Source organism: Setaria italica, chromosome II, assembly GCF_000263155.2.
Source record: "Setaria italica strain Yugu1 chromosome II, Setaria_italica_v2.0, whole genome shotgun sequence".
In the NCBI taxonomy this organism is placed as follows: domain Eukaryota; kingdom Viridiplantae; phylum Streptophyta; class Magnoliopsida; order Poales; family Poaceae; genus Setaria; species Setaria italica.
Window position 1 is genome coordinate 6,001,621 of NC_028451.1, and position 14,048 is coordinate 6,015,668.

General features: G+C 44.6%; 1 protein-coding gene and 1 pseudogene across 1 annotated transcript; one reads left to right on the forward strand and one right to left on the reverse strand.

The window, feature by feature from the left end:
• Window positions 1-4,369: 4,369 nt before the first annotated feature.
• On the reverse strand, window positions 4,370-5,500 carry LOC111256358. The gene has a single exon (XM_022824244.1). The coding sequence runs from the start codon at window positions 5,498-5,500 to the stop codon at window positions 4,370-4,372; it is 1,131 nt and encodes a 376-aa protein (XP_022679979.1).
• A 194-nt stretch (window positions 5,501-5,694) lies between these two features.
• Window positions 5,695-8,628, forward strand: LOC101775753 (annotated as a pseudogene).
• Window positions 8,629-14,048: the final 5,420 nt, after the last annotated feature.

Here is a 14,048-nt window from a genome sequence, read left to right on the forward strand (position 1 = left end):
AGGTGGGGGGCAAGGGTATCTTTGCTTCGCTAATCCTGCTTATCGAGAAGATGAACAAGCATGGTTATTCATTTCTCCATCTAACTCTAGCTCAGCTTATGGTTGATAAGTATGGCCAATTTGTTATTGCGGAGGGAGCTATTCTGCAGAAATCTAGCAAGCGCGTTATGTCAAATGCCTACTTCAATTGCGCAGCTATATTTGAGTCAATTATCAGGCACACCAGTGGTAATTCTGTTGATATTCCATTTGGGGTTCAGAGATTCGCTCAAACTGCTGAGGAAATTCTGGACTAACGTTATTGAACAATTAGTATGGATTCTCCTCCTTGTGCATCTCTATAGAGTAGCAAAAGTTGTTGTGGCATTTAACTAACTATTTGAATTTAAATTTTAAATGATGGGTACAAATAGGGGTTCAAGAGCCTTCGGCACATGCAATGTGTTCAGTTCCGTTTCTGTGTAAGTTTATTCAGGGAGTGCGTTTTATGTATTTTGGAGATATTTACACACTTCGATTCAAAATAGGCCATGACTTTGAATTATGAGTCACATATAACTTTGTTTGTGTCAATGTGATTTGGAAATTCAAAATTGTGTTATGATTTTACAATGACCAGAGGTACATATTTATACTCTGAACTAACAACTTCTAGAAGGAACCGTATCAAAACTATCTGATACGAAATATCTAAACAAAAAGAAATATTAAGATACACGGACTCTAACTTTCCTTACGTAAAGTCCTAATTAATTAAGCTTCCTTTTTCGTACTGCTATCAGGTCCTTGCTCATTCTTTCTTCCACACGTGGGCCTCTAATATGGCTTGCTTGTTTCAGCCAACTTGCATGTATGTGCCAGATTTTTCCTTGATCAACTCACATATTGATTAGGACCTTCCAATATATATACGCATGCAGAGACTAGTCGCATATGACACCGATGACCTCATATTCCGTATTAAGGGATTCGATTAAAATCTGGTATGAACACAGGCCCCCCAGTTTCGGAGTACTTCATGTTCCGAAACTAATTATAGAAATCCGATGATTCGGTGTCAACACAGGCCCCCCAGTTTCAGAGTATGAAGGCTTCATGTTCCAAAACTAATCGTAGAAGTCCGATGCTTGTCTTAAGGGCTAATGACGTCTGATTGCAATATCTAAAGCCATGTCGACTCCTCTTGAAATATAAAGAACACCACCGGCTTTGCCGGCAGTAGAAACAACAGATTAGTCTGTTGACACCAAAATTTGGTGCAGTAACCAGCAAGCTTTTGTTGTCAACACAGGCCCCCCAGTTTCGAAGTATGAATATTTCATGCTTCGAAATTAATATCCGATAAATTCTATAAGCAGGCGATACTATTTTTCTTGAACCAATCGGCCGATGCAATTTTCTTTATTTGTCAAGCAGTCAATCGGCTTATACTATTTTTTTTATTGGCCATTGGCTCGGAGGCCGATATATATATAGTTGGCCGATATTATTTTGAACCAAGCCGTTGATACCATTTTGCTTGAACCAGCAGCCGATTTTTTTTTGAACCAATTAGGAGATCACCGACATCGGCCGCTCTTCCTCGTCTACTTTTATCTATTTCCTGCATGTCGGCTGAGGTGCCCTTCGGCTGCTCTTCCTTCTTTTTTTTTCTTCTTTCATTTATTCATTTGCCAATCGGCCGGAACTTCCATCGGCTGGCTGCTCCCTTCTTTTTTTATTTCCAACTGGCCGACGCTAATCGGCTGATGCCTCTCTCTGTTTTTTTCTTTTAATTCCAACAGGCTGACGCTAATCGGTCGATGCCTTTCTCTACAATCGGCTACTGTATATTTTTTTAACCAATCCGCTGATGCTTCTCTTCAATCGGCCGATGAACTCGATACAGCTGCCGAATATAGTCTTTTTATCTGAATAAACATGTGAGTCTTATAACCGTGTCCCACCATCCTTATATGCTGGCTGCTTGAAGTAGGCCAGGCGCGCCGCGGCCGCGGCGATACGAACGCGAGCAGGATGATCGGCGCGTTGTTGATGCCGAGCATGACGCATCAGCCGATGGGGAGCGTGCAGTATGGTGTCAGCCTCCAGCTTGTATATTCCATTGGGGTTTAGAGATTTGCTCAAACTGCTGAGGAAGACAAGGACTCCCCATGGGTACATTACGCTTGCTCATCCATCATTGTTGCTCTTACATACTCTTTCACAAGCATTCTTGGATGTCTATGATTATGTGATGGATATCCTACCCGATCGCAAGGCTAAGGTGGTGGTGAAGGCGCTGTGCCCTTCGGCCGCTTTCTGGGATAACATATTGAAGAGGAATGAGTTGTTACAAGAGTGGTTTAAGCACAAGTAGTCATGCAGTCGTTTTGACACTAAAAATCCATGGGATTTGCTCACTTACCTTAGAAATGTGCATTCGCATTCACTTGCTTACCAGGGAACTATGAGATACACCAAAGATGATGTCAGGCTATTGGTGCAGTGCAAGTTTTCGAGAGTGATGTCAACCTTGTACTGGAAGCTGTGGGAGCAGAAGGTCCTCACCGGCATTGAAACTGAAACATACTTCTGTTTACCTGGAGGGTCTTGCTGCCCAAAACCAGGCTTTTGCCTAAGGAGAGAACTGAGGCTGCTGGTTAAGCCAGAGGAAGTGGACAAGATGATGATGGCACCAAGGAAAACAAAGAAAAAGAGTTAAAGGAGACCCAAGAGGTAAAGATCTACCTAACCCCACCACCAATCCAGCATTCCCCACCTTAAGAGCAGTGTCAGGGGAATGTCTCTCCCCCTGATCAAGTTTCTTTTTATGTGAATATGTGTGATCAAATTCTACATGGTTGATTTGCTCCTTAGTTTTATAGCTGAGTGACCCTCTATTTGTCCTAACTGTGCTTCTTTCCATTAATTGCACACTGTTCGGCAAGGCTAAAAGTTAGAGTTTATATATAGTCTTGGGAAATAAAGTCGATGTACATATCTGTGCAATGTGTATCAGAGCATTGTATAACCGAAGTAGTTTGCAACTATAGGAAGTGTTGCTAGGTGGGAACTGTTGCTTAGTTTCAGTGGTATTGATTAATTAGTTTATCCTTTATATTCAATGTTTTGTCCCCAAGTCCTAAGAATGGTACCCATTTAACTTTTACTGATTATCAACTGGTAATAATGTGCAGACTACAGTCTTGACACCAGAACCGGGAGACTAGGGATTCGTTACTTGCCTACAAAACTCTGGCCCGGCATTTCGCTCTTCATGAAGTGGAGAAGTGTTCGTCTATAGCTTCATTCTGCTGCTGTGCAATATGAGCCTTGTTCAAGCTTTCTGCTACAATTCTGCAACCTGAGCCTTGTTCAAAGGACATGCAACAACTGCTCAGACCTATTGTTCATAACTTCAGTAGGATCAGACATATGTCATTTTGCGTAATTTTCCTTTCTTTTTTCACTTGTGCTCTTTCTGACCGTTGATTTTGGGTTAGAGTTTTGATGTTCAGTTTTGACGGGTTCTCACCATATTCTTCATTCCAGTTGGACCGACCATTTAAACATTAATAGTTTCTCATTTCAAATAATTCCTTGCTAAATACGATCTCATTCTCTTTAGGTGATTGCAAACTATAATATCATGCTCAGCTAACCATCTATTGTGGCATGCTTTACAATCCACATGGGATTATTTACTTAACTAATGACGCTTGAGTTCGTGTCCCACAGCCGACTGATCTCTATCATAACTCCATAAGTGTTCTCTTTTTTATCCATCCGATTCAAGTGGTGAATCGGGTCTCCGCAAAGTGAGAGAGAGATGGGCTGGCCGACGCGGCAGCTGAAGCCCTGCGCTTCCTACACCGATCGACATGGTTCGACTATGATCTATCCATCCATCCAAAGCTCTGAACTTTCAGGTTTCAGCAGCCAGCCACAGCTACTGCTCGTGCTGAACATGACCACGAACGAAACCCTCCTGATCCCGCTCTCAGATGCGCATTTTTTTCGCAATAGTTTGATCATAATTCATAGCGCATAATCACAGGAGAATTCTCTTTCAGATTGCAACTGCTGCACTCACGACGGCAAGAAATTCAGTGGAGCTTTTGCAGAAAATCTCCAACACTTACTTTTATCGTTGCGTTATGTTTGGGCAAACGGGCATCTAGGATTGCAGTAGACAAGAAATCAGATAGGTGAACACAAGAAATCAAACAGGTGAACACAAGAAATCACACAAATGATAATTAAACATGGATACCGATCAATTCTGCCTGCAAAATTGATTAGTATAACCATACAGTAAGACACCAGGGGATTATTATCGCCTACAATACCAAGAAATGTGGGTCGATCAGGAAATCAGGATCATCGTTCACAGCAGTTCGGCCATCCCGCGGCCGAGGCTGTAACGCCTGGACTTGTGCCTTATCATGCTGAGCGCCCCTTTGCTGCCGCGCCCAATCTCGACGCCTGTAAATACCACGAAGCTGTCTACATCCACGTGACGGTTGCTCTTCTCCCGGCACCAGCCTTCCTCTGCCAGGTCGAACAGCCGGGCGACGCAAAGCTTGCCCCCGCCGAGAGGCAGAAGGAACGCCATGATCGGGACCCACCGCGGAGGCAGTGGTGGCGTGAGCTCGTCCCACACTGTGTGCACCACCGGTGGCCTCGTCGGCATCGCTGCGCCAAGGTCACAGGCAGCCAACTGCCTGCACTCAGACGTGAAGCCGAACCAGAGCGCGTGCTCCGGGACGTACTCAACGTGGCCATAAAACGGCAGCGCCCAGTTGCCGGCCTTGCTCCATAGGCCGCTTGTTGTGTCAAAAGAGAAGGTGCCACCACCCTCAGTAGATATCCAAATCTGATCACCGACCACCGTGTAAGCGCCGATGACATAGGGGCCCTTCCCGTTTCTCTCATAACAGAGCCTGCGGTGTTCCTCGTCGACCTCCACCTTCCCGCATTCGTTTCTATCAAGGGTATAAGGAGGTGGTGGAAGAGGGCGCCAGTACCACTTCTCGTCGGTGTAGTCGGTGGAAATGTATTGCTGATCTCGAGGGTGGTGGACTAGGGCCTCGAAGGGATGGTCTTGCAGAGGGTTCCTGTTGAGGAAGTAGAGGCCGTCGCCGACGGTGATGGAAACGGGTGCATACTTGGGCTCATGCGGCATGGGCATAACCCGGATGGCGCGGGCGGCGGCGGCATATAGCAAAGTGTTACCATCTTGATCCGTGGATATGATGTCGTTGCTGCTGCTGCCTAAGGATGCGAAGTGGATGCCCCCGTACGGCTCATAGGATTTATAGAAGGATATGGCTGCGGGAGGCAGCCGAGCGTCCTCCATGATTGGCCTGTTATTTGCAGCAGCAGTATCTTCTGCTGCTGCCAATGCCTCTTGTGTTGTTGGGTAGAAGCACCTCCAGGGGTTGATGCGGTGCAGAGTAGAAGCAGGGTGATGGCCGGTAAAACTACCAACAATCAGATTAACGAACCGGCGGGTCATCTTATTCGATTGCCGAGCCTTGATTCGATTGCCGAGCCTGTATAATTATTTCTCCTCCCTCAATTAGGGAGGGAAATTTTGGTCAATATCCTGGTAATAAATCAAAACGATGATTAATTTTCTGCGTGTATGACACCCAAGTAAAACGAATTTCTCACCTTGTAATCTGCTTGCCTTGTAAAATTGCTGGATCGATGTACGAGGACAGTTGGTAGTCTTCTCCGGCGGAGTTATCGGGCCTGTTCGCTTCAGCTTATTCACCCAGCTTATCAGCCACCAAACAGTGTATTTCTCTCACAACAAATCAGCCGTTTCAGCTTTTCAGCCGGCTTATAAGCTAAAGCGAATAGGCCCGAGGATAGGATTTGGGTTCACCAAGCCCCGATATAGTGATAGGCCGGCGTGGGGGCAAGCGATCCAGGCAGCAGGGAAGAAGGTGAGAGGGCACGGTGGAGGCGAGATCCGGCCGGCGAAAGGAAAGGCCACGGCAAGAGGCTAATGGGCGGGACTTGTGGCGGCAGCGTGTACTGATTAGGCTTGTGGCGGCGTGTACGGCAAGAGGCGCTGGCTAGGGTTGAGGAGTACTTTTGGATTATGGTCTTCTGGGTTCTGCCATCCGAAGGAACGAACACGGGCCCGACGGCCCATAAAAACATTGGGTTATAAGCAGTCCAAAACACCTTCTCCGCAGGCTGCCTCGAAAGCCTACCCGATAAAGCCCATCATAGGCCTGCTGCATTTTTGTTAGGCCTGCCTGATCAGGCCCGTCATTTGATTTCCTCCAGAGATTGGCTATGGGCTATGGCCCGTTTCCCTCGACCTCGACAGACTGGCCCCACTATAAAAGCATCCGGAACCCGGCACGATCAAGAGGTGTGGGCTGTTTCAAACTTTACCTTTTCATCTGTTTATGCGCATTAAGCATGTTAACATTATCTGTGTATTAAACAGGGCGAGGTGGAATTTCGAAGTGTCCTGTATGTCCCAGGAATGGCACCCCTTAGTAATGAGGAGATAATGAATCCAAAGACCAATTAAAAACATCCGATTGTATGTCAAAAGAGTATTCATATCAGACGACTTTGATGGCGAGCTGGTATGTTTCCTTTTTGTATAATTATAGCTGTCCATCATGTTAGACAACTTACAGCTGGCATGAACGAGTTACTGAATGTATCATTCTCTACAGTTTCCCAGGTACTTAAGCTTTGTGAAGGGTGTAGTCGACTCAAATGATTTCCCTCTGAATGTTTCTCGTGAGATCCTTCAAGAAAGTAGAATTGTAAGTTCTGGAAAAATCTCTCATATAATGTATTTGATTAACATAGCATATGCAGGGTATGTTGATGTTCGAATGTAATGGTTACTGTCCCTATGTTTCAGGTCAGAATTATGCGTAAGAGACTCGTTAGGAAGACATTTGACATGATTGAAGAGATCGCCGAGAAGGATGACAAAGAGGTATGAGTAAAGAGTGAACCTTTTTTTTTTTGCATCCGCAGCTGTTAAATTATTGAATTCATGTTATAGCTTGCTGTCACTCATGCTGCAGGACTACAAAAAATTCTGGGAGAGCTTTGGCAAGTTCATGAAGCTTGGTTGCATTGAGGACACAGGAAATCACAAGCGTCTTGCACCATTGCTACGGTTCTACTCTTCCAAAAACGAGACAGATTTGATGAGTCTCGACTAGTATGTAGAAAACATGCCTGAAACCCAGAAGGCAATCTATTATATTGCTACGGATAGTCTTCAGAGTGCAAAGACTGCTCCTTTCTTGGAAAAGCTGGTTCAGAAAGATATTGAGGTATGAGGACAACTTCGTTATTTAACAGATAATCTTTTTCCTCTTGTGCTACAGTTTGGTCATAGTGATCTTCTTTCTTTTTGTAGGTTCTTTACCTCATTGAGCCGATCGATGAGGTTGCCATTCAGAATTTACAGACATACAAAGAGAAGAAATTTGTCGATATTAGCAAAGAGGACTTGGAATTGGGTAAGTAAAAATTTAGTTGCTATATGAATCGATATGAACTCTTTGGATTTGGCAATGGTCAGACTGATACATGGCTGGTACAGGTGATGATGATGAGGACAAGGAGAAGGAAAGCAAGCAGGAGTATACTCTTCTATGCGACTGGATAAAGCAGCAGCTTGGTGATAAAGTTACTAAGGTCCAGATCTCAAAGCGACTCGGCTCTTCTCCATGTGTTCTGGTATCTGGCAAATTTGGTTGGTCAGCCAACATGGAAAGGTAATTTATTGGTTGAGAATTGAGATCCCATACAACCTGAATGTTACCCTAAAACTTGTTTTCCTAACATGCGATTCTTAAATCCGATAGGCTCATGAAAGCACAGACACTTGGTGACACGTCAAGCTTGGAGTTCATGCGAGGTAGACGAATTTTTGAAATCAATCCTGACCATCCTATCATCAAGGATCTGAGCGTAAGATTTTCCTTCACTCTTCTACAACAACAACAACATAGCCTTTCAGTCCCAAGTAAGTTGGGGTCCAAGCAAGTTGGGGTAGGTTAGTGTTGAAACCCAACAAGAATTATGCCTTGTTCTTCACTCCTCTCTGTTAAAATTTTACTACTTAGTTTGTTCTTTTGTGATACTCTATACCTCAATGTGTAAAATTCATTTGTGTAGCATGCTCCTTCTACTCATGTAAATCACAAACTGTCACAGGCTGCTTGCAAAAACGAGCCTGAAAGTACTGAAGCCAGGAGGGCTGTTGAGTTGTTATATGAGGCTGCCCTGATATCCAGCGGGTATACTGTAAGTGCAACAAACCTATGTACTTGTTGATGACCCATGGCTAGGATGATAAATATGACTGTGACGTGATGTTGCCTTCTGTTATCCAGCCTGAAAGCCCAGCGGAGTTGGGAGGCAAGATCCACGAGATGATGACCATGGCCCTTGGTGGGAGATGGGGAAGGTCGGATACGGAGAACGCTGAAACTACCGCTAGCGAAGCCAGCGTTGAGGTTGATTCTTCTGAAGGTACAGTGACAGAGGTGGTTGAACCCTCTGAAGTGAGGACCGAGAGCAATCCGTGGAAGGATTAGGGAGTTCTGCAGCTGCAGGCAAGGATTATGCCTTGAAGGTGTATGAGCACGGCACAGAAGTATGAACCAGAGCCAGATTTACGAATGAGTTGAGCAAGAAAAGTCAAGTCTCGCTAAGACCTTTGGTGTTATAGGATAGATCTGGTTCGGTATGTGCTGCGAAGATAAAATTTTGTTGGTTACTAGGTACGTGCGTTGCGACGGGCAAAGGGCAACAATGTTTTCGTGAGAATTGATTGAAAAATATCCATTTCTTTTGCAGTATTAGTATAAAACAAACAGCAATTATTTGCTTCTCCTATCCCATCCCGAAAAAAATTACTCAACATACTTTCATGAAACAACAAAAATATGCAGTTCTTTGCTCTGGAAATTTCAAAATGACAGTACAATACTAAGTCACTTAATTAGTATATACGATTCAACATACACATTATGCTCTTAGTGGCAATTTGAGGCATAGCTGCATCAGTTGAATCAGCGGAACTAAAAGAATCTGTTTCAACTCACAGTAGCTACAGCTCACAAAAATGATGCACTATCAGCTTCGGATTCACCTCCTCACCATGGAGGACATATATCAAAAACTACTAAACTATGCACGTCCATGCTCCTATCCTACCATTTAAGACACAAAATTCTCAACCAATAACCCATAGGCAAATTCCATGGGCACGCCTAGGTGGAACTCCTGGCCTCATTGTAGTCTAGTTGTAGACTTCTCCTTGGAGGCATATCAACACTGTTCAAACAGTGCATTGGTATTGATATTATGTTATCGGATAGAAGCATCGGAACATGTTGTAAGATAGAAACTTACCAAAATATTCCATCAAATATGTTTGCCATGGTGATAGGTGATAGATGACTACACAAATAATATCAGTATCATGTGAGTCCAGGCATACTGAATGAACTGGTACTTGCATGCCTTTTTCTTTAGTGTGACAATAAAACAAAAAACCCTGAGGTCGGGGAGCGGGACGTTCTCGCATGTTGTATGCTGCTGGGCCGCTCGGCGCGTCAGGGGCCTTTGAGAGTTGCTTTTGTGGGGTTACCCGTGGTACACACACCCGTCAATCAGGCCTTTGAGAGTCGCTACGTGACAATGCATATGTATGAGAGAGTGATGATGATAGCAACTCAATTAGTAGCAACTCAATCCTATAACAAGTTTAATTTGCAGGAACTCATTCATGCAACAAGATGGCTCTATTTATCTTTCAACACCACTTTCTCATATAACATTGAGAAGTCATTTACTGAGTAGGAAAATATACAAATATCTACATAAGGAAACATAAATATAACCATCAAGATTCTGTTAGCAACATTTTAATGGATGATCAAGCTACTGATAAGGAGCACGAAAATAATTTGCCAGCTTCTAATTTCAACAGCAAGTATTGTTAATCAATTAAACTAGTTCAGTACTAGAATAATTGTTCTATCATCATATAGCTGACTCAACCTATAAACATATTACAGTAAAAGTTTCAGCATGATTAGACCATCAAAGAATTTATCATAAATCTAACATTGCAAAACTGCACATATGGAGAAATAATTCATAACTGATTTTCTACCAGCATTCTAGTGCTATAAACTTCACATAATAGTTTTCATCATTTGACTACCATACTGTAAATTTATCAAGATTTGCGTAGCAGATCTATTTATACCAATTAAATAGAACAATTAGTATGGATTCTGCTCCTCGTGCATCTCTATAGAGTAGCAAAAGTTGTTATGGCATTTAACTAACTATTTGAATCTAAATTTTAAATGATGGGTACAAATAGGGGTTCAAGAGCCTTCGGTACATGCAATGTGTTCAGTTCTGTTTCTGTGTAATTTTATTTAGGAGTGCGTTTTATGTATTTTGGAGATATTTACACACTTCGATTCAAAATAGGCCATGACTTTGAATTATGAGTCATATATAACTTTGTTTGTGTCAATGTGATTTGGAAATTCTGGACTCATGTTACTGAACAATTAGTATGGATTCTCCTACTCGTGCATCTCTATAGAGTAGCAAAATTTGTTATGGCATTTAACTAACTATTTGAATCTAAATTTTAAATGATGGGTACAAATAGGGGTTCAAGATCCTTCGGTACATGCAATGTGTTTAGTTCCGTTTCTGTGTAAGTTTATTCAGGAGTGCGTTTTATGTATTTTGGAGACATTTACACACTTGGATTCAAAATAGGCCATATGAGTCATATATAACTTTGTTTGTGTCAATGTGATTTGGAAATTCAAAATCGTGTGATGATTTTACAATGACCGGAGGTACATATTTATACTCTGAACTAACAACTTCTAGAAGGAACCGTATCAAAACTATCTGATACGAAATATCTAAACAAAAAGAAATATTAAGATACAAACTTCTAGAAGGAACCGTATCAAAACTATCTGATACGAAATATCTAAACAAAAAGAAATATTAAGATACACGGACTCTAACTTTCCTTACGTAAAGTCCTAATTAATTAAGCTTCCTTTTTTTTGTACTGCTATCAGGTCCTTGCTCCTTCTTTCTTCCACACGTGAGCCTCTAATATGCCTTGCTTTTTTTAGCCAACTTGCATGTATGTGCCAGATATTTCCTTGATCAACTCACATATTGATTAGGACCTTCCAATATATATACGCATGCAGAGACTAGTCGCATATGACACCGATGACCTCATATTCCGTATTAAGGGATTCGATTAAAATTTGGTATCAACACAGGCCCCATAGTTTCGGAGTATGAAGGCTTCATGTTCTGAAACTAATTATAGAAGTCCGATGATTCGGTGTCAACACAGACCCCCCAGTTTTGAAGTATGAAGGCTTCATGTTCCGAAACTAATCGTAGAAGTCCGATGCTTGTCTTCAAAGCTAATGATGTCAAGTTTCAGGTCCGATGATCCTTCATCAATCAATCTACTACCTCAGGATATCCCTTGATAGGTTGATGGGTACAAAACACCGACAACACCGGTGGTGACGAATATGGTGAGGGGACATGCACCACTAGAACCAGGACAAGCAGGTGCATGCAAATCCACACGTGTCATGACCGGATGCTAGCCGGACCTTGCAGCGGCGAGCATCAGCGCAGGCGAATCGACGGTGCGCCATACTGGTGGTTACAGTGGCGGCTGAGATGAGGGAGCAAGGGCGCGGGCACTAGGGTCTCACTAGGATTTAGTTTGAGGGGTTTGCCGGCGAAGAAGATGGCTGGAGAGTGGAGATCACTAGCGAGGTTGAGCTTGACGGTTGGCAGCAATGGCGGTCAGGAAAACTTCAATCCCCGATGATATAGACGATGGTCGGCGCCAACGAGGGGTTGATGGTTTAAATGATAAGGTTTAACATCTTGGGGTGCAGTCGATTTGGATTTGGTGGAGGGAATGAATGTGGGGGATTTGGCTTATGGATGGTGACTGCTCGGCTCAGTTTGTGCTCTTTCTAGAAGAAGAAGAAAGGAAAATAAAGAGAGGGAGAAGGGATGGACGGATCATCTTGATGAGAAAGGAGAGGTGATAAGTGTGTGTGGTTGAGGGCTAGGCCTAGGTGTGTGGTATGGTCATGGCAACCCCGAGGCTTGCCAGTAGAAGATGAGCGCCACGTGTTGATGAGGTCTTGTTGGTGGTCGGGATGGACATCACGATCGAATCTATAAAAACTCCCCAAATACGTGCATAACCCATACATAAAACCTATATAAAACTTGTAGACTGCTGATCTCCCTCTACAACATTCAGTAAGGGTGGCTGGTCCAAAACTAGATGGTTGAAAGATATTAAGGCCCTGTTGGCACGGCTCCACGCCAAAACTCCAGCAACTCCATCACAAGAATTCCGCCAGACATCCTAACTCCGAAACTTCGTGGAGTTGCCAACTCCATGGAGCTGTAGTGCAAATGGAGGTGGAGTTTTGGAGCACCTCTTTTGCTGCTCCAGAAACCTCTCTTTTGAACCTCCTCATGGAGTTGGTGGGTAATTACCCACCAATGCCACTGGTTACACAAAAAAACGTTTCATTTTATTCTCCCGAGCCCCACTCGCCGCCAGAGCCCCGCCCATCGCCGCCCCCGTGGCCGGCCGGCCCCGCCGCTCGGCGACGCCCGTCGTCGCCCGCCGCCCGTCATCGCTCATCGCCGTGCCCGTCGCCGCCCAAGCTGCCCCGCCGCCTGTCGCCGCCCCCGTCGCCGCCCACCCCGCCGCCCGCTGCCTAGCCTCGCCGCCCGTCGCCGCCCACCCCGTCGCCCGCCGCCCAGCCCCGCCGCTCGTCGCCGCCCACCCCGCCGCCCGCCGCCCAGCCCTGCCACCCGTCGCCGCCCAGTGCCGCCCCCGTCGCCGCCCACCCCGCCGCCCGCCGCCGCCCACCTCGCTACCCAGCCCGCCGTCCACCCCGCCGCTCGTGGAGGGTCTCCCGTGTGCGGCACAGTGTAGTGGAAAAAGGGGAAGAAGAAGATGGGATAGAGAGGATGACAAGTGGAGCCTTAATTGGGGGGCAACAATGGCAATCCACACTGAAATCGATCTTTTTTGGAGCTGAGAGCACCCATCTAGCCAAACACCCCATTTTTGTTCTGAAATTTTGGAGCGGAGCTGGCTCCATGTAGAGTTCTGGAGTGGAGCAGCTCCACCCGGAGTTGGAGCCATGCCAAACAGGGCCTAAGGCTCAAAGTTTGGGAAAAGCATAATTTTAACTGAATTTTCAGAGACTTGACTGTGGTTTTTGGCCGACTTTGAGCTGAGAAACAAGGGCCAAAATTATAACACCCCGTCCTCCAAAGCCATACTGCTCAGACCTTTCAAGTGGTGAGCCCACGTACACATATCACCCTACTTAGACTTTCATCCTTGCTTCGTGTAAAAGGGTCAACCCAAAGGTGCTATGCCTGGACAATAAAGACTGATAAGTTGGCTCCACCATTGCTCATCATGTTTTACGGTACTAAATATGCGCACCTATGCTCATGGGCCACTACTAGGCCATCCAAATTTGGACCGAATGTCTCATACACCCCCCCCCCTCAAAGAACCCATCATCCTCGTCGGTCCAACTCACCCACACTTAGGCAAATGTCTAGGAATATTCCCTCTTAGCGCACAATCATACATCCAGTACTGGCACCATATGGCATGCCATGTGTCTGTTGGCATTTCTTAGCGTCACAACTAGGTTGTGATCCCCAGCAACGATGTCATAAATACCTTTATTTGGGTATAACTTAACGTTTACGATTGTATCCGCAAGTGCATGGATATACAGTTGTAGCATTTCACCCAGAAGTATTCCAGGGTATCATTTATTTATTTTTTCCCAAAGGATAGCATGGTAAAAGAGATTATCGGTGTACATACTCAGGACAATATGCTTAAGTAATAGAACAAAAATCATATAGGGGTAAGCCATAATAATCATGGTTAGGGTAATATGACACACACACAGGCTATTCTC